General features: G+C 39.6%; 1 protein-coding gene across 1 annotated transcript; it reads right to left on the reverse strand.

The window, feature by feature from the left end:
• Positions 1 to 8,785: 8,785 nt before the first annotated feature.
• Positions 8,786 to 20,923, reverse strand: LOC103776036 (protogenin-like; the record flags this gene model as incomplete). The annotated part of the gene is made up of 9 exons (XM_008943523.1): positions 8,786 to 9,184; positions 10,226 to 10,330; positions 11,274 to 11,439; positions 12,330 to 12,450; positions 13,644 to 13,826; positions 17,373 to 17,543; positions 18,311 to 18,438; positions 20,128 to 20,314; positions 20,828 to 20,923. Coding segments are annotated over 9 exons (1,556 nt in total), but the record flags the coding sequence as incomplete, so codon positions are not given.
• Between the last annotated feature and the right edge of the window lie 1,019 nt (positions 20,924 to 21,942).

Consider the following 21,942-nt stretch of genomic DNA (forward strand, 5'->3'; position numbering starts at 1 on the left):
GTGATGCTGGAGCCATCTCTCCCGAGAAACCCTGAGGAACTTGAACCACACCACAGCACTGCCAGAAAACCATCTCAGCTGCTTCTTGATGGTGAAAAGCAGGATTCACACCTGATAGCAAGGGCAGACCTCTCAGAGAGCAGGTGGCACCCAAACATTTGCAAACCCCCAGACCTCTACTGCCAACCAGCGAGATCCTATGGACTAAGGATATCCACACATGGTATATCTTCCACTCAGGCACAGCTAGATTCTGAATTACTTGCATTTTCTCTATGACAAATTCCTGTGTAAAATAGGTTTGAAATTATGGGATTTAAAGAAAGCTTACACTCTTCTTTCAGGTAGAAAGCTGGTGTCTCAGCTTGTTTACCTGAGGCCCTAGCATGCAGGTATGTGCAGAGAGGAGGGTTCAAATCCCATCTTCTTCACTGTGTGGGAAGGAAAAGGTGAAGCCAAGTCTTAATACATTAATTATAGAAAGAGTAGAACACAGCAATACAGACAGCAACAGCATTAGCACCTACAGCTTCTCTCTTAATTGACAGTGGACATGCTCTACTGTCCAGCACCAGTCCCGAGACCATGACTGCAGATGAAGGAGAAAGGGGGGACAGCCTGGGCTGCACAGTGCCAACATGTATTAGAAAAAAGATATGGCATAGGTTAATCCTACTGCTAACAAATGCTTATGCATCCCCAAACGGGAAACCCAACTGGATTTACTTGCAAATATTCAAAGAAATAACAGAAGGAATAAATGGAAGGAAAAGCAGCTATCTTTTTGCATATACAACAAAATGCAAAGCCTAGCTTTAGGTGCAAAAGAGATTCCAAATCTGCAGCCACCAGAGCTCCAGATTTGGTGGAGAACTGGCCTGGTTTTTCAGATACCCAGTTTAGACCTCCCAGCCAGTTCCTCTAATACATGGCGCTCTGCGCAGTACTGGCAACCAAATACAGGCACAGACTCGTCTTCTTGACTGAGATGCCAATTCTACCTGCTGAGTGAAAGGATGAGGACAGGGAGAGGAACTAACCCATGAAGAACTACTGCTCACCTGTTGCAGGGCAGGGTGTGTTTCACGTAGCACAATCCTGACATGTTGCCACAACTGCAGGGAGAGTCCTTTCCCTCCCTACAAGCTTTCCAGCTTGCTGCGGGCCAAGCAACCTGCAGAGCATGGCAGAAAACTGGCCTTCATATTCCACATTATTGGTCCTTTTATCCAAGGAAACAGATAAGCACTGATAAATTTATGTCACTGACAAACTAAACAGACACGGCAGTGCTGTCATTTCAGTGTAAGTAGCCCACAGCTCACCTGTCTGAAGCTCAGACTTCAACGTTGGTGGCAGACTGAAGGCAAGCACAGCATCAGGTCACAAACCAGGGCTATTTTAAAGCTTTCCTTTGCAATAACAACTCCTTGAAAGATGGGGCTTTACTATTTATTTATTGCTATTGAGAAAGAAGGTGCTGGACTGTGAAATGTGCCAGTACTAGCCAGCAGTAACAACCAGGAACTGCAGGTGAGAACTGGTTCCTGCTCTTGCCTCAAGAAAGAACAGCAGCACTGGCGCAGTACACTGGTAGAGCTTTATGATCACTGGACAGTCCAAGACTGACTGCTTCCTCCTGTTCCAAATTCTTTGTTATCTTTTACATTGTGTTTATTTACTATATTTAAGATTCATTCTTTACAAACACTTAAAATACTTTCTTTTTTCAGCATTTTTCTAGCTTTCTCAATTACCTTTGTTTAACAATATTTCTCTCTTCCTATATTTGAACATAAGGAATAAAGAATTTTGGATTAGAGTTTGTCACTACAGCTGGTGCTCTCATACTCCCAAGGAATAAATGTTGTATAACCTATGGAACTAGACAGACCTCTTCTATAAGCAGAATCTGCAGGTAAGAAGAGCTGTGATTCAGACACATGAGGAGGCTTTTCAGATCTCCTTTGTCATCTTAGAATTCAAAAGGAAGACAGACATCCTGGCTCTGCTGTAGAATCCAGGCAGCCCAACTCATCGGTGAAAGATGCTGCCAGAACAGAAAGGCTGTCTTCTAGGGATGCACTCAACACACCCTCTCTCTTTGGATCACCTGTGACAGGGCGCAGGCCTCTTAGAGAGGGTCAAAATAAGAAGTAAAAATAAATGTATCCATCAGCAGTCATTTCCTGAATATAGAAGAAAGTTAGTGAACATTTATTTCAAATCTTCAGTGATTTCAAAGCTTTGAAATACCTGTGAAATACCTTATATTTCCCACTAAGTTTATTCAGTACCAGTGAAGAGTTCCAGTCTTTCAGGGAATGGTATCAATATAAAACCAAAGTCAAACCTACCAAAGTATTGCAAGAGTTCAGATGCTGTTGCTGGTTTGTTTTTATTCTCCTTAGAGACCTTGTGAATAATAGCAGTGCTTACTGTGGTTTCATTTCCAGTATTATGAGATTTGCATGGGTACAGACTTGGATTTATAGGGGTATCCAACTGTCTAAACTGCCTGGTTAATTTTTTGGTTGCTTTCAAGTGACATAACCAACCTGCTAGCAACAGAAATACTTTAATCCCTATAGAAGATCATTTCCTTGCTAATTGTCTTGACTTCCATCTAGGATGCAGTCCTTTGTAAAAACAGCAGTTTGCCTTTTGACTAACAGCAGCTGCATTTTCATAGTCTTGTCATGAACTCCGAGGTACAGCAGTTAGCAGGTGTAAAAATGCTGGGGAAAACTCAGTAGCACAGCTTTGTCAGCAGCTTCCCGCACTTTTGAGAACTGTGCTGAGAACCACACCGTCCACACTCTGTGAAAATGAACCAAAACAGCAATCTTGCAGGGGTGTCAGACAGTAGTGGAACCCAGATGGAGTTTTTAGGTGGGAAATAATTCCAGCTACGTAAATGATACGCAAGTATGTGTTTGGGAAAGTTCTATGAATTCTAAGGATCAGGCACCTGCAGTTTACGCTCCCTCTCTTTTTATGACTTTAAGTACCAGCCAGCAGGTCCACAGCTACTCAGCCTAAAATGAGGTCAGAGACACTGAAAAGAAAATATTTACGAAGTAGCACTTTTACTAAGGAAAACTTTTATTTCAACTGTGCAATCAATCAGTATTTAGACAGCAGTTTCATAAACATTTGGCATTTAAACTTCAATTATTTTTTGGCATGACCTTGGGGTAGTATATAAACAACCCTGGAGAGGAAAAATGAACCAACACACTAGGTAACATTTACTAGAATGCTAGAAAAACAAATCCACATTATTAAACAAAATATTTTTTAAAAGACATTAAAAAGTTACATTCAAATCAGGGCAAACATTAGCTTCCCTCATGCAATGGAATTCACAGAGCTGATCCCCTGAGACAAATTTAAAATTAATACAATTCAGCTCCATCCTCCATTAGCCAGTCAGCCATTGCTGCCCTTAGTAGAAAATGGCACACGGAGTGAAAGGATCCAGAACACCACAATATGAGATACACACCTGGCTCCTACACTATCAATTCATTCACAACTTTAAAAAAAAAAAAAAAAAAAAAAAACCACCAAAAAAACAACAACAAAAAAAAATCCAAACAACCAAAAAGCAACATTTGTAAAAGTCAGTTTTTCATATACAGTCAGTCTTTACTGAAAACACACCAGGCAGATGCAAGGTGGGTATATGCAACCAGGAAAAGCTGAGTACTTCCAGGAGCACAGCTCACAATGGAACCTGACGGCCCAATGCGGCAAAACCTTCAGCATGTGTTCACATCCATTTTGAGCCAGTTAGGACCAGTCTCAGTGTACATCTAGAGGAATTCCAAAGAAATAAACTTACTCACTTTTGAGCAAAATTGAATTTCTGTTCTTTTCATACAGTCCTCTATTATCAGAAAGCAATTTGGTTTTGGACTTGTATTGAATAGTATTTTTGAAACGCGTTCCAAAATATACAGTTACATAAATAATAATTTTAACTTTATGTTATTCTAGAAAAGCACTTGATACTTCCTGTAGACAAATTCCTACACTTTAGAAATTGCTTGCTGTTAGAAGAGCTGCAGCTGCAGCAACTAGAAAGTGTTGAACAATTGTTCAAACTAAGAACTACCTCTTTAGCAATTACCAGGTGTAATTCTGCTTTTGTTTTTACAAGAATAACTTCAGTAAATTGATTTCTGTGAAATATCACCAGAGTTACACCTGTGCAGATATCTTTTCAGTTAGTGGGAATGAGATTTTTGGCTAACCATGGAGTACCCTATAAAACCTTCAGCATCCCCATGGAGCCCATCCCAAAGATGGACTTTTCCCTGTATTAACTTCATCTGGTAATGAATAAAATGAGGAAGATCTTCTGGTCTTAGTAACATGTTACTGAGGAGAGCCAGCTATGGTAACTATGCTCATGTACACCCAGGCAGCAGCAAATGGTTAGAGTCCTGCAAGTTGACTTAGTTCGCAATGGAGATAAAATGACTTGAAATACTCAGTATTTACTACAGGCTAAGAGTGGATGTATGGCAGCTTACAGTGGACCTCTGATGCACAGTAACTTGTTATCTTACGAAAATCCATTTGCAATGGGAGTTTTAACCACAGAAGAATTCTGTCCTTTAAAAATAGGAATACTGCAAAGATTTAAAAACTAACCAACCAACATAATTTTGTCTAAGCAGACCATGTAAACTGAAGTAAAAATTAATTCTCCCTTTGACTTAAAAAGAAACAGGAACAGCACCCTGATTTGAACAGTTTATAGTCTAAACCACAGGAATAAAACCAGAGAGGGAACGAACTACTTCAAAACAGGTAGAGTAATCTCTTGATACTCTTTTCTGTTAAAATCTCGTAAGTTCTAAAGAAAATGCACATCTAATATAGGAGATTTTTAAAAGTGGCATGCAGATTTTTCGAGTTTTTTTTACAAGGCAGATTAAAAAAAAATAACAAACAACTGCTAGGCCCTGTTCTACATAGCATACAAATTCCCAGTTCTCCTAGATAACTCCTGAAAAATGAGAATACTTTTATTTGTTTAATATGAAGAAAGTACACAAGTGTAACTGTGAGCAGATCGAGCATTTGGGTTTGGATGCAGGTCCTGCAGAACAGCTGTGGCTGTTGCAGTTGAAGGGCAGAGTCCTCACAGCATTAGCACAGTACGCCAGCTTCAAGATCTCTATAAGTTTTGATGTTTTCCAAATCATATCTGTAACATTTTTGCTTTCTTTTTAAAGTACAAGGGTTGCATATACACTCATTACACCAGCCATAGCTCCTTAGTTCTTAATACACTTAAACAAAATCAATTCACATAGTGTAACACTAAATTTCCCATCTATGTTCATCTTCCAGAACATATTTAGTAAAATTCATAATTAAAAAATGGTAGTTTTTCTCCAGGACCCAGTTTCTACAGACATAACAAACAAACAAAAGGAAAACCTGAAACCATTCTTCCAGCTCTTTCTGGGCAAATTAAGTGAACAAAGTTTACATATGAAAAACTGATTTCCTTGGACAGTCACAGGTATAAACTTCTAAGAAAATTAATATCTGTAATATCAGATCTATAATTACATGAGTTGGCTTAAAGGATATGAAGCATTCAAATTTTGAGCCAAATTTTTGGCAATTTGTGGCAATCATGAAGTCTTGATTCTGCCACTGAGTTCAATAGAGAAAAATTTCTACACAATTTTTTGTGAAGATTATTTGCTTTTGTTGGTGGAGTCTGCAACCATAAGACAAATCATATCTCATAAATTCTTGTGACATATTAGTAACAGGCCAGATATTTTTGGAAGAATGTATTTTTTGTTCTGACTATGTGACAAATGGAAGCACATGAATGTAGACTGGGTTCTGGAGAAACAGATTTGGTTAACATAAGAATAAAGGAAAAGAATAAGTAATGTCTAACTAAGCTTGTCCATATGCTGAGGTAACCTTAAATATCTTTGGTTTTCTTTATTTGCTGATAAAAAGTACCTTAATAGAACATGAAGTGATGAGTGGAGTTCTTATGCACTGCTCTCATACACTGAATATTTTCAGCTCTTTGGCTATTGAAATTAAGAGCATCCTTATTAGACTGAAAGTTTTATCTGAAGTCTGTTTCTCTCAAATTATCCAGGGTTTAAACTACAGAGCAGGTCTCTGGAAGAAAAGGTTTAATATTTAAAGTATTTACTTGTAATGAAGGTCATAAAATTACATGTGATTATCAGTACTTACAGCAAACAAGTCTTTGGAGAAGCAGTTACCATCTGCATATCAGCTTTTTCTGAACAAAACTAACAAACGAGGCTACTCTGAAAGATGAAGTGTGAAACTTCACGCTACAGTTACACATTCTTAATCTAGTTTTGATTAATTCACACTTTTCCTAACTAGAAACAGTACTCTGCTGTACACTAGACATTCTGCATGATGAGACCAAAAATAAATCTTTGGTGAAAAGGTTTCCTTTTTCTTCAGCAAGCAGATAAAAAACCATTCAAAAATATTTTTTTTTTAATACTGTTTTGTTGATCAGCTACATGCTGGAGAAAAAAAAAAAATTGGAAGTCTTTGGAGATATCTGCTGGTATTATTATAACTTTCTTTAAAGGCTTTTGTAACAAAAAGGTAGTTAAAATTGTAGAAGCATACAACTCCTCTATGCAATCAACTACTACAATCAAGAAGCCCTAGTGGTTTTTGTTAGTAACTACTTACACAATAAAATGTACTCAGCTCTTCAAACCTATAGGTTTTAACTAGTTCAATTCTTTTGGGACAATATGTGGCTTCCTTCTCTTCTACAGAAAAGTCTTTGGTACAAGATTATTTTTAAAGCATTTGAATCCACACCGTTATGAAAAGGTGAATGCATACAGTCTGGTTCAGAACTAGCAAACAGGTACAAGGCAAAGAACTACAGTAACTAGAGGCTGATTTATCAACACAAGACAGACAGAACTGTAGGGCTTACTGACGACTTCTGACCACCTTTTGATACATGAGGAACGAGAAAAAACTCAGCCTGGCCTGCCTTAAGGGTGACATCTTGGCCCGAGTAAAGTCAATGGGACTTCTGATAGGTTTAAACAGAGCCAGGAGTTCCTATCATTGCTTTCTCACAACATTACATTTTAAACTTCTTCTTTTTTTAGTAAAAACATATGCTTTTTTTTTTTTTCTTTTTTATAAAGTAAAGCAGGGAAAGACGACGAGTGGGGAAGAGGATTGGATATAGATAAAGTCAAGTTTATAACATTGGATGATTCCAACCTCTTCCCTCTCTCTCCCTCTCTCCTAGTAAAAAAAAAAAAAAAAAAAACAAAAACATGATACCCTGTCCATTTGCTCCACGTTTCCGTGAGGCAGTTCAAAAGTAACAAACTGTTCCCTGAGTACAGGAAAAAACAACAACAACAAAAAAACCACAAACTCTTAAAGGAGGTAGTATAAAACGGGAATTGCATGGGTTCAAGGCAGTAGCATTGCTCACCTCTTTCAACAAACTCTTCAACTGAAGCTCTGGCTTCTTTATTTCTCACAGTAGTCTCATCAGAGTTTTAGATTGGCATGTGAGTAAAGTCACTCCCTGAGCTAAAATTCCTGGCTAACAGCAGGGCTGCATCCTAACAACATCTCTGAGACATCCTGAGATGCTAGCAGTGCTTATCAGCACCCAAAGCTGGGTAAAAATGATAAATTCACGATACGGTTTACTTAAAACATCGAAGAAGCATTTAAGGCATCTTTCTGTACTCCAAAGCAACTTCATGAATACTAAAAAGGTATAAGGCAAATCAATAATTTCACAATATACAATGCAAGGCACCATTGCTAAGAAGTACTATGATACTGGAATACTCAGAATTATTATCTATTCCATGACTCTCAGGCTGAGTCAAACTATTTGGAAATGCTGAATACTTCTTCGTTTTACCATGCTTTTTAGCATTAGCTGTCAATAAAGGGCCAACAATGGTCACCGTGGGGAACCCAGCACGTCCTGGAGCCCTAAGGATATAGCATATATTCTGTCAGCAGCTGCTGCCACAAGTTTCTGGGGGAAAGGCACTGTCTTAGGCTTACTGGGGTTATGAGAAATCAAGAGGTAAAAAGGATTTCATGTGGCTGTATATGTGGAATCACCAACTCCCGTTTCCCAGCTTGTAACATCCTCTATATCAACCACATTAAATCTTTACATTTTATACTCTGAGGTTTCCTTCTTTTTAAAGACAGAGCTTCAGCTAAACAATCTTGTTCACCTACCTATACAACTCCCTGATCACTGAGCGCACACACACGTGCGCACACACACGTATTCAAAACACAACTAAAAAATAAAACCCAAAACCAAAAAAAACCCCACCAAAATAAAAACAACACTACTAGGAAGTATCATCAGTTCCATAGCTGAGACCAACTAGAACACAAATGAGGTAAATTCAGAGTTCACCTCTCGGCAAACTGAGGTAGATAGTCAGCAAAAGGGCCAACAGCCTTCCCTTTGCTCCAGTGACACATTTTTAACTTTAGTCAGAAATCTTCACTGTCTTTTCACATTTGTTGACCACTGAACATTCAAAATGAGCGAGTTTTTAAAAAAACAAACAAACAAACAAAAAACAGAACAACCAAACAAAAAGAAAAAAACATTCAACAGAAATATGGGAACACCTGCTAGGTTAGTCAGGCTTTCCACAATACAACTTTGGCTCCCTGTTCATTGTCCTTTGAACAGCCACAGGCTGCAGGAGTGTCTGGCGTGGCCCTAAGGATGTCCGTTTTGCACCGCGGAGTGTATCTGAAGAGGTGAGGTAGGAGTCTGGTCAGCAGCAAACGGCAGAGGAGACTCCGTGCAGTTACTTATGGCAGGGCTCATCACGCTCGTACCCAAGTCGCTGCTTACAAAAGGACTGGTGGTGGGAGGGGTGGCACTGGTCACAGAGGAGAGGTGTATCTCGTCATTGGACTCGTGAGAAAATCTTCCAGAGTCACCGGTCTCGTGGCTTCCTTCGCTGTTGGCTGAGTGCTCTGTATCAGTAGCAATACTGAATGGTGCCTGGAAACTGGACTGCTGGCCAGGAGAGCTGGGGGAGTCATCCTCACTGATCAGCACGGTGGTCCCTGGCTGATACAGACACACCGCCTGGACAAATCTTCTCTGAGGCTACAGAAAAAGCAGAGAGAAAAAGCCTCTGAAAAGCTGAGCCACAATTTTCATTTTTACTGCATTTCCTATCTGCTATGCCACCAGGGTGCCTGTAAGAGCATTGGCTGAGAACAGTCGGGGCTTTCCTATAGGAGGCTAAAAAGAATTAATCTCAACTCTTGCTCATACTTTTCCATAAAATAGATTAAATAATCCCTTCTAGCTAAGCATAGCTAATCAAGAATCATTTCACTGGTGAGACCTGAACGGCGTTTCAGAAATAAACGTGGTAAAGCTCTCTCCCATCCCTTCATGCATATTCTTTAAGCATGACTCCTTGGGTGGTAGCAAGTATTTTTCTTAGGCATCAGAAATAAGCAGCTGCTTCTGAAAATATTTTGGAATAAAAATTCACAACATGGATATATCAAGACTTCCTACTCCTTGAACATACTAGAGCACAATACAAGTTACAATTCAACAAACATTAGTTACATGCCCCATAGGTGTGAATTTGCATGAAAGTGTTTGGGATTTGGTTTAACACTTTAGTTTTAAATGGTTATTTTTCTCATCCATATAGCAAATGTGTCCAGAGCAACAGTTTCAGAAGCCAGACATTTCTATTCAGAGCCTTGGTAAATAATTCTATTTCCCTCTTTTGGTTTCTCTTTAGCAAACAAAGTTTTAGTTGTCAGGGTAGGAGGGGATTCTTTATATTTTTTATATTATTTTCATTTATAAATACATATTTAATTTGTATGTATACAAAGTCTCTGAAGATGTAGTCCTGTAGATGCTGTCCACAGACTCAATACACAGAAATCCTTTTGCTCACAGTTAGAAGTTACAGTATGCAACAACTTGGGACAGAAAATGAAATTTACCTTAAGAATTTACTACAAGGTAGAACACCATCAACCTTTACACAACTGAAACTATCCAATTAAAACTTAGACCACTAATTATGCTTTTCCATAAAAAGAAAACTGTCTATCCTGTGTAATATACAGGGTATTGCAGTAAAGACTGTGCATCTCTGCCCATTAGACCAATTACCTCCTCGGTCTTCAACTTCTTAGTATCTTGGAAGAACAGCCACCTTTTCTTGCAGTTAGCCTTTGTGACAGGCCCATAACTGTTAATAATCAGATCAGATCCTCCCTACAACAGAAGGAGACACACAGACATTTCTTTTAGCCATTTAAATTTCTAAGATATTTGAAAATAATCTTTTATTCCCACTTATTGGGTGTACACTGAAAAGGAAGACCAATGAATTCTTAGTATATAGTCTGTGTTCTAATATTCATCTTCTGCTGAAGAAAACTCCAGGCCAGATCCAGTAATCTGGCAAGCCCCCAGGGCAGACCCAACAGCTACAGGACTGCAAATAGACAGCAAAGTATTCAAAGGAGTAGAGCAAGAGCAGTGGCTGGAATGTGACCATTCACAGAGCGGCTGTGCCCGTACTGGGGTCCACCTTCCAGCTCTTGCATATACCCTCAGGGAGCAGCTCCACTCAAGTTCGCTGTATATACAGAACAAGCCTTAAATCAGTATGTCTGCACATGAATATGCACATTAGAGCCATAATACGGCCAATATGGTTTTGTCACACTAGAATCCTGCACTGTAGGATTCTGTGCATCCACTGATATTTCCTGCCATCTAGATGAATTTATAATTTGACCAAATATGAGTTTATAAAACGTAACACTGCTTTACCCGTCAATATACAGAAAAAATATTTTCTTGAATACCTGCTTACTGTACTAGGTGCTGACAAGGACTCTCTCACCTGTCTCCTTGGACTAATAGAGGCCTAAGCAGCCCTAAGTCTATGAAGCTTTTATCCTTTGATGCTATGCTAGAGCCAAACTCTGCAATCTGCAGAATACAGTGTATTGACTCAGATCTCTAGTCGAACTCTCAGGTAAGTCTTGAAACTTTGACCCTGGACTGCAAAACTTGTGCTTGACCCATTAAAAAAAAACTCCAGTAAATTGGGAGTGTACATATTTTGCTGTTGGTAAGGATTCCTCTGTTAGAGCAATGAATTCTAAAGAAAGATTTCTGTCTGGGGAGTGAGTAAAGCCCACAGTACCTTAGCATCGATGAAGCTGTTTCCCACTATCATTGGCAATAAAGATTCTTCATTCTCTGCAATTCCTTCAATACTCTTCTCCGCCTCATTAGCACTGGCTAATGAGATGCTGTTGTGTGACAGCTGGTCTGTGCTTTGCTGCACAGGTTTAGGAGCAGATGCTTTCCTACACAATGTTAAGCAGGAATAAAATTGACCCACAGGAAGAAAATACAAAAATCAAAGTTAAACTTCAAAGCTATTATCAATCAAGTAATATCAGTATATTCCTGGCATTTACATTTTGCTATGTGATACTCCTGACTCTCATGGAATTTAAATGTTACTGCTTGTGACTAAATAACATCTGCTTCCAGTTAATCATATGCAGTAGGCTACAAGCTTATGTGCAACAGGAATTGTCAGGATTAGTAATATTACTTGGAGGAAATAAACACTAATAATATTAAGACCTCTCTACCACACTACACAGAGACTGTCACCCAATCTGTATTTTTTCCTGCACACATGCCAGAAAGCCCTTGTTGCTAAAATACGCTTTCAGACAATTTTTAAATTTATTATTTCAAGTAACTTATATTTGTTCTGATACCAAAGTTATGGGCAGAGTCACTGGGCCAGTTTATTGACAATGAGACAGATGATGGCTTCCACCACTGCAAAGAAACTGCATCATGGAACTAATTTACATCAGAGTTCTTGTCCAGCAATGCAAGTTGCTGAGAGTTAAAGCCTTGCAAACCAGGTCTGAGCAGGATACAAGGTTAAGCAGGAGGAGTAGATGATGTAAAGCAGCCTGCTTACTTGACTTTAAAAAGTGTTTTTTATTTGGAAACATGCCTCATAGCTGTCAAAGTAGCACTGACTCGCTCTCTTGGTCTTTTCTTCTTTTCACTAGAGAAGGGGCTCAGGTAGAGTAGGAATAGCAACAAAGTGCTTTGTTTCCACTGCTGGCAAGAAGAGGTGCAGAGATGGTGTACTTCAGAGAACTTAACGCTCTTGGAGAAGGTGGCACGTCTCAAGAATCAGTGCACTCCAAGAAGAACATAAACATACCTGGCTTTACTGCGATAAATTAAGATCAGGATGCAGATAAGGATGCAGGTCAAGGCTATGCAAACCCCAACAACAATGCCAGTCATCGACTTCTGGTCCAGATGGTAATAATCAGAATAACCTATAGCAAAGAAGAACATAGAAAGAGACAGTAAATAAGAAGAGTTACACCCCACCTCCCTGTCAGGAAAATAATAGGGTTACAGTCACAATCACAGAGACAAATGCTTCCTTTCAATGAGATTTCCAGACGTTCTCTGCCATACATTTTGACACTTTGGAAAAAAAATCCTTTGTAGACAAAACAGAGGCCTGTATGCAGCCCTAGTGTATGAGAGGAAGAAGGAACTGCCTCACACCGCAGCCTCTTTGGTGACCTACAACATGGAGCAGAGGAACCTTCTTCAACCCCTTCCTTACTAGACAAAGGGAAAAGGCTTGGAGAAGTCCAGCCACTGTCACCTAACAGGATTCATTCTGTTTATGCTTTCACATCACATGTCTGTTAACCTAATCCCAAGGACATGACTTTTTGCTTATTCAGGCCTAAAACAGAACTGCATTCCAGAAAGGGAGAAAACCTGAGAAAGAAGAATCCCCATGTTTTAATCACAATTCCATGTGTAGCAACAAGAAAAGGTTAAAAGGTTCATAGACCTGAATAATTACTAGCTCAGCTTCCCAAATAGCTTTAAAATCTGTAACAAGCCACCAAGATAAATCCCATTCTATGTCAGATAAAGACTATGTGTTCTTTCATTCTTATATGGAGAAAGTACTGATGTTACCTTCATTTCCACACGGTAACACAGTTTTCTCCAATGAGCCACAGGTGGGCCTGACTTCATTGGTGAAAATATGTGCTCGTTTATCACTGACTGACAAGTTGATTTGGGTTGCTGGAATACAAGAACCAGCAGATTTCAACAGATTTATTTGAGATGCCACCTCTGCTGGCTGTCTCATTCTAACTGACCCAGTGCTACTGGCATCTCAAGCCAAATAAACTACTTAAAGGAAGTGCCATAGAAGAGTGGCTGCAAAGTTGATATTGATGTAAAACTCCAAACAATTATTTATTCTCATTTGAAAGGTAAATTTCCATATTCTGAGCAAAAGAATTAAACCAGTTCCAAGTTGAACTGAGATAAAAATTTGAAAATGGTTGGTTTCACTTAGAAGAAAATGCTCCACTGTGAGGAATGCCTTGCATACAACAGAATTGTTTACCCAGAAAGCGGTTACAACCTAAACCAATCAGTAATCTTTTCTCTTGATGCTTGTGACAGGAGTAATCAGAACATTGCTACTGACTTGTGGAATCTCCCGAATCCAAGCGTTTAGGTCTCTGATTAGACTCGGACATCTCCTTTGGCAGGACAGCAAGTTCTACTGCATTTGAGAAGGGTCCTTCTCCTACTTCATTGGAGGCTGATATTTTGACCAAGTAGACATTTCCTGCTACAAGGTTTTCCAGCAAAGCCATGGTCATTGCTCCTATGGAAAGATATGATAAACAGTTCCAGTTAGACAACAGCCTGGAGGAACAGACTGAGATTAGACATTGAGGGCCACAGTTTCTTTCCAGTACCACCTCCAAATCTTTTTTGAGGACACTGATAATTTCCATATATTCTAAACTGCATATACAGGGTACCGAATGAACACTGGGGTCGCATGCTTGTCCCTTCTGTCCTTTCTCTCCATGCTACTTGAATACAGCACAGTGTGAAGTGCCAGTATACTTCAAAGCAAAGTCAAATATTGTCTACAATACACAGAGTATTGATCCGTAATCTAACACTAGCTGCATTTCAGTGTGCTAACGTTTATGTTGCAATCTTATCTGTGAGGGAATGCTCCAAGTATTAGCCAGACTTTGAGAAAGAGAGAGCAGCACATTAGACCTCCCTCATACACTAATCTATGTGCCTCTCCTAGGTCCACTGTACCATATGCGTGAATGAAAATTGTCATAACAAAATAATTCAGGCTCAGTTTATCACATTTCAGGTTTAGTTGTTAAAATGAACAGGATAGATTCAGAAGAGTACACTATACCATGCTTTTAAAATAAAATTAATGCCTGTTTAGACCTGCATAGGCTTCCTTGATTACTGTGCATCTAAGCTGTCCTACAAAAAATATTACAGAAAATGTCTTTCTCTCATGCTAAGGATTCATTTCCTAAAGGTCCCTGAAGGCTGGAAAAACAGATTAAGAACATAAAAAGGATTCAATTGCTTTGTCCTTATACAAGCAAAACTCCTACCAAAGTCAGTGAGAGCTTGCCTGTCCAGGGATTGCAGACATCTACTTTAAGTTCCAATTCCAATTCCTTTCTGAAATGCTTGTTTCTTCCTACCATAGAAATATATTGCTTTTCCTTCCCTAAGTAGTGGCAGGAACGAATCTGTCCCTTATTCTCTTCCACATATTCCATTCACTTCCTCAGACTTAAGTCGAAATATCAACCTTTCAAATCAGTTTCAGAAGTCAGAATTTATAGTATCATGACAGCACATAAAATATAAGGTTGTTTTGTTGACAGCAAAGATTATACATTTGGTGAAAGGGAAGCTACTTCAAAAGCTATTTCATCTCTTCCATAAAAAGCACCCATTAGCTGAAAGCATTTGAAGTAAAATGTGAGGTATCTGTAACCAAAGGAGCTGTAATATTTAGCACCAGCAAGGGCGAAAGGTCACATTTCAATATTACAGGCTCTTTCCCACCAGCTCCTTTCCAATCTCCTGCGTTGCTAAAGCAAGCAAGCACTTTGTGCTGATTTACTGCACGCCAAGTGCACGAAGGCTGTAGCGTCTGAGCCACGTGAAGAGAACTGGGGAAAAGGGGGGAGGTGGCTGGAAGATAACTCACATCTCTAGTCGCCAACAAACTGCAGTTCTGTTTTCTAGTTCTGCCATGCCTGACCCAAGCTCAGTCAAATTAGAGGGGTTTGGTTTTTATGTTGGTGGATTGCTACAAATTTTCATGCATAAACTAAAGCCCATGCTAGGACATTTATAGGTGGTAGGCTTGGATTGTTGTTTTTGTTTTGGTTTGGTGGGACTTGAAATATTTTCATTCAGGTGGGGGAGGTGTCTTTGGAGGTATGGGAAAGGAATGGGGTTAAGATTTTGCAACTCATCTGCAGAACAAGTTTAGTGTCATGATAAAATAATGCTCTTTATTGCATAGCGTTAGCTGATCTCATCAGAATAACTGTGTTAAAAAAAAACAAACCCTGCTTCTACCTCAAATTACCTGTGAAAGGACTGTCATAGGACTACCACAGTATTTGCCCAATTTTACCTCTACATACTGATTTTCTTTCACAGACTTTTTCATCTGTACTTTAAGAGCATTACAGATTGTCCTAAAGTGTCAGATGCCCAAATTCCACGCCATGCCTCGAAGCCTAACATACCTGATAATACAAACTTAGTGATTCTGACACTGATGGACACAGTAATACACTGGGATTTAAAGCTCTCCATTTGCTCATTTCCTGCAACACCTTCAGTAAGAGAACACACAAAAATGTGTTATTGCCATCTCCCTCATCCAAAATATCAATGGTAACACACTATTTGAGATGCTGTTCAGTTTCACAGCCAGGGCTGAAGTGTCTTTCCTGCATACAACAAATACAGCATATCATCACCAGAATGACAAGGTTTATATTAATATAAGCTCTGTGAATTTAAATCTGCTGATGCGAGTAAAAATTAATATTAAATTGGTCCTTTAATATGACAACTTCACATCACCGTTTCTTTGAATGATTTTAATAGTGAAAAGACATGGGCTCAATCTTTCCCCTATAGTTAGATGTCATTGGTATTTCAGAGACTAGTTATTTTTCACAGATTTTGCTTAAGATTAATAATAGTCATTTTACTGTTATTCTTCACAGCTGACCACTGTCTTTGAGGCCATTCTGCCCCAGCAGAGACAAAGCAGCACTGCCACCTTCCAAAACAGCCGTTGGGCCCGTCCATCCTCTCTTCAGCAGCAGCACAAAGGACAACTACCGTCCTTGAATTAAAAGAGCTGAGTCTCACTGATGGCAAAATGAATTGTCCTCTGTGAGTGCATGCTCATGAAGTCTAACGAATTTTCTCCACAGAAAATGTAAAGCCCCACTCTCTGCTGTCAGCTAAGATTTCAGCCATGAAACAACACTGAACAATAAAATAGTAACCCTTCCTGGGCAATCCCCTTAAATAATCTGTTCAAGTGTATGCCTTTACTCTGTGCCACTGAGCTTCCCTCTCTGGTTTCATATATTACCAGAACATTATCTGTTCTGAACTGCCTCTGTCCATTTTGAATACAAAGGGAATAGTAAATGCCTTTTTCTTACTTTCTGGCTACAGTAAAAATCTGTTTTTGATGCAGCTCTTCAAATCGTAATAATATTCAGAAAAGTGCCTATAAAAATGTAGACTACATCTACACCTAATCACAAAGATGTGACTGCAGATCATATCACCATGCCCGAGTTACTGTTAGATTAGCTACATGGGGCTCAGTGGTAGAACAGAGCCAGAGTTAAATTGAATTTCCAGAGCAATTTACTGGGAGTAGGGTAAAGTTCATTAAGCAAACTGAGCTAACTGGGTTGGTAGTGATCGACAGAAACACAAGCCCCCGCACCCACATTTATAAATTTATTTCTGCGAGGCATGTCAGAGACTTCAGATTTGGAAGAGTGCATTTACAAAATGAAACCATCACCATCACAGTTACAACAGAACTAAGATGGATGTAATTGGATTTATGAGATGTTTTGGTTCACATGCACACACTGAGCTCCAAAGCAACACAGACAGCCCCTCTGCCCTCACCTTCTGAGTACTAATTGGTCTTTAATACATTTTCATCACAACCATGAGAGTAATTCTAAACTAATTATAACTTTTATGTGAACATTTATATTGACTTCTTTCTTATTGTAGTCCAAGGGAGCTGAAAGTAACAAAGCATGTTATAAGCAGCATCATTTATCCAGTTCATAAGTTTATGATTTTAGTTTACCTTCTCTGTGCAACACTTGCCATTCCCCAGCAACCCAAGACTTCCTGGATGCGTAGAGGATAGTATATCGTGTAACAACTGTTTCAGGACCATCAGGTGGCTTCCAGGAAACCAAAGCAGTGTCATCCTCTATCAAAGTCACCTTCACTCCTACTGGAGGGCCAGATGGTGCTGTGAGAACAGTAACACAATGCTATTAGGCTAACCTAATTGACATGCAATTAAATTGCTCAGAAAGAAACTGATGTAAAGACCTAACAGCTACTGCTATGTCCCCGAATAACAACATATAAACAAACACATACTGCTTCTTGAGAGAAACTCTCCTGTAAACTCTGATCTGGCCAATAGCTTAGATTTTGTAAAAGCAAATTTCAGATCATTCCTTCACCTCAAGAAAGAAACAGTTATTGACAGAAAAAACTATCCTTACACTGTGAGCAGGTACATCCCAGACATTGCAGTGCTGAGAACATGAAATTGAAGTTTTTGATTTTCACTGGCCAAGCTGACAAAAAAGCAAACCAGCAGCTAGGCCAGTAGATTTGTAAATTCTTACATTTCTAAAACTTCTGGTTTTTTTAATTATGTTTTCATAATGCCTAAGAATCAGCCATGCCTCTTCAAAACACAATTTATTTTTTATATTCAAGTTATTTCCATTCAGTGGCTGTTAATGGTGTAAGTATACCACATTTTACATAAAAATTGTTGCTGATTTTAGGTAGATTTTGAAAAATCACTTCACAGTTCCAAAGCAAGGATTTTCCAGAAAGCATTTTTCTATCTCTCACTCAGAAGAGCAATATCTGTATCTCAGAGGAACATATTTCTCCTACAGACAGTCTAAAATATAATCTAAAATAAGCAATTTTTAAGGACCTTCAGTTTACAGAGCTTTCTCTTTAGGTTTATGTGGTCATCTCCTAGTGCCTTACCTTCTGGAAGGGTAGTATGGTAAACTACTGGACTCCAGGGACTGGAGAGCTGGTCCACATGCAGCCGAACTGCAAATTCATACATGGTTTTTGGCTCAAGACCTTGAACTAACATGTGAGTCTCTGACCTGTACAGATGAAAGAATAAAATAAATTTAAAAGCAGCAGTTGATCTGAAGATCCCAAACTCAAATGATATCTCTCAGTCATTATGAGTGGATTCTCACTGCCAGTTCAACACAGGACAAACCAGCTCAAGTCTAGACATGTGGTCCATCTGTGCTGTCTACCTGAGTTTGTAGATGTCCTAAACCTGGAGCTCTCTCAAAGACACTACGTCTGCTTTCTGCTGACCTTGAGCTCAAATTTTTATAAAAGTTCTCTGGACAGCCGATGCACAAGCATATTATTGTCTAGATTACCAGCAAGTATCCCAAACTCATCTCTTTCCACATTTCTCCACAGGACACTATGCTTCAAGCTGGAGCAGCACTCAGACTACACCCAGCACCACAGCTGTTGTACAGCACATGCTGCTGGCTCCATCAGCTATTCCTGGATCTGGTTCTCAGTCCACAGAACAGAGGCTGTGTGTGCAACTTCCCCTCCTGCTTATGGCCTCTATTGCCTTATGTTTAGGGTATCTCTGTAGAATATGAAAGTTCCCTACTTATCTTGCAGTCATATTTGGTAACTTATTCACTGTAAAATTGATTGTATTAATTGTAATACTGCAGTTTACTATGTGACCACAAAGTCAGTTGTATACATTCTGCTTTATTTTGATTCTGGGAGAACAGGGGAAATCGTTCATATACACCAGGGTTAATTCCAGTGATAATGCCCAAGTCAAGATTAAATCTCAATTTAAAATGGCATCACTCTACAGATATTGCTCTATTAAATCTCATTTAGTATTTTCATCTTCCCTACTGCAAAGGCAGTCACCAGTATTTGCAATGGTCTCATCCTACCACCAAAAGCAGTATTCATTTCTATGCTCCATATTGCACACTAAGAATTTTACATGGTGATTTTACTGTGTCTAATCGTTAAGTCAGGCATTATACAGCAGGGGATGTGTTCTTTGAAGAGAAAACCATCAATATTAGGATGGAAACTGTCTTTTAAGACACTATATTGCTTATTTAGAAGGCTTGAGTAAACTCAAGTATCGAAGGAGCTACACACATAGGGACTCTCTCAACAGCACCATGGCCTCCAGCATAGGCAGTCATAATGGAGGAAGGTCTTCTGCTCCCATACCACCTGGGTAGAGAGCTAAACACCAAGCCTAGGGAGAACTTCTTCCCTGTTCTGCCATTCTGTGTCTCATTGCTTCTCTGAAAAGCAAGCTGTAGTTCCTACTTGTCTTTCTCCTGGCAGAGTGTGACACACTCAGCAAGGTGGCACTTCCACACTAACATGCTCAAAACTCAAGTCTTCAAATCAGACACTGGACTAAGTCCCATCCTTGCCCAGACAAGCCACATATGAAATAGGTATTCAAATTTGTTTGGTTGAAGAAGAGCTTAAAATTAAATTCAAATTAGACAGCTAAAAAGCCATTACAAATTGAAGAGCTCATCCAGGGATCCAACACCAGAATCACAGGCAGAGTACAAAGCTGTTCTATTAACACATCTTAAGTAACCCAGGGAACAGAACCAACAGCCACTGGGCAAAACACACAATCCTCTAAGGGAGTTAAAAGTTGTTACAGTAGAAGGCTATTAAGAGAGGGCAGGAAGAGCAGAAACTGAGCAGGGATGATCTGGAAGTGGGAAACCAAGACTCATTAGTAGTGCTGCACTTACGTTTGAAGGTAGAGAACCAGAGAAGCATTCTGCAGCCCCACGGGGTTGCAGCGGATTGTGTAGTTAATGACTTGTGCAGATGTAAAGGCAGGCTTGCCCCAGTGAAGATAGATGGACGATGAAGTGTTAGCTTTGGCGTAGAGGTGGTGAGGAGGTGGTGGTGGTGGCACCATGCGATCACGGACAGCTGGTTAAAACAAAAAAGAAGCATGAATTATTTAATGAACTGTATATAAACACTGGTAAGATTAAGAGACAGGTCTGAGCCCACAGGTTTAGATTCAAATCTGCCCTACCCAGCATTACCTGGTATTCAGACCCAAAAATCTAGCTCAAGCAATTAAAGATCCATCTTAAACCAATACATGTTACATATTACTTCTGTAGTCCCACCTTTTTAGTCAACAAAAAAAGTCACAACTATAAACAGAGACAAGGGAGAGACATAAATTTCTCATAAGATCTGGTTAGATGTTGCAGACAATCCAATAATGGAGGAAAATGTGCTTGGTGGCTATCTTGTTTCCTGAGCTGTAGTTCATGAACAAAGGGGAGTGTCCTAGTTGCAGATGACAAGGACAGTGTTTGTCAGAGATGTGATCTTTCCGCTTCTCCGTTTTACAGTGAATTAATTATTTCTAGGTTAAAAACACAGCACTGCTGGGACCTTGAGCTGCTGCTCAGTTCCTACAGCACTTACAGACACATCCTGGAGTGCTGACTGTTTGGTCTGCCTGATAACCTTCTTCCATACTGTTATATGCCAGTAGCCTTACATGATACTTTCTTCTAGGATCTGCACAAAGAGAAAGCAATAATTAGACTCAAGTGAAAAAAATAAGGATTTGCAGGCATATACAGATAGTGAGATAACTGGAGTCTCCCCCAAGTTTGGTTCAAAAGTTGCCCATTATGATCAGCAGACTGCTATCTCACAGTCTTGCTTCCAATAGCCTGTAACAGAAGTTTGTAACAGGAATCAGTGGGAGCAGCATAAATATCACATTTCTATCTGTAACAAAATCAAACCTTCACAGCTACAGAGCTAGATTTAGTAATGTGGTTCAGCATATGGAAAGTGCTTTCAGTCTATAATAAAGATTTGTTAAAACAAACAGCACGAGGTCCACAGAAATCAATGCATTAATTTCTGAGTAAAGAGGCTGTAATGATGCAGGACAATCGAAGCAAAGGCAGGAAGACAGGACCTGGCAAAGAAATGGGACACGTTTTGGTTCCAGGTTCCCAGAGGAGATACGCTACCAAACAACAGTGATGGTTAATAATGCCTTTGGCCAGCAACTTGCGCTTCCAGGCGCGTTCTCCAGAGCCGGTTCTGGCATTCCAGCTGTCTCCAGCTTGAAGCGCCTCCCTGCTTCCATTTCTCTGGCCCTGTCTTTGGGTACCCATGCTGCAGTTTGCTCTCTCTCTCAGTTCTATTAAATATACACTGGTCTTGATCCAAGTGAAAAATTACTACAGAGAAATGAGTTAGAAAGGGGCCCTGAGCTTTCTGCAACTGGAGATGGTGTGGAGCACCCAGGGGTGGTCAGGAGTGCACGGCACCAGGATGGCTGCACTGCCGCCCTGCAGCCCACTCCCTTCTGACAGCATCCACAACAAATCCATGCAACGATGATTTGCAAGGTGATAGCATTTGATACCAGTACAGTACATACGAGCTCTTCTGGGTTCAACTAAACTTCACCTCAGTACTCATGTAGGTGTAAGGACATTCTGATCTTCTCTTGTCATTAACCTATTTCTTTCTATTAAGATTTTCAGAAGGCTCAGATGTTATGTAACTGTGCTGAT

The sequence above is a fragment of the Merops nubicus genome, unplaced genomic scaffold (genome assembly GCF_000691845.1).
Source record: "Merops nubicus isolate BGI_N331 unplaced genomic scaffold, ASM69184v1 scaffold22947, whole genome shotgun sequence".
Lineage (NCBI taxonomy): Eukaryota > Metazoa > Chordata > Aves > Coraciiformes > Meropidae > Merops > Merops nubicus.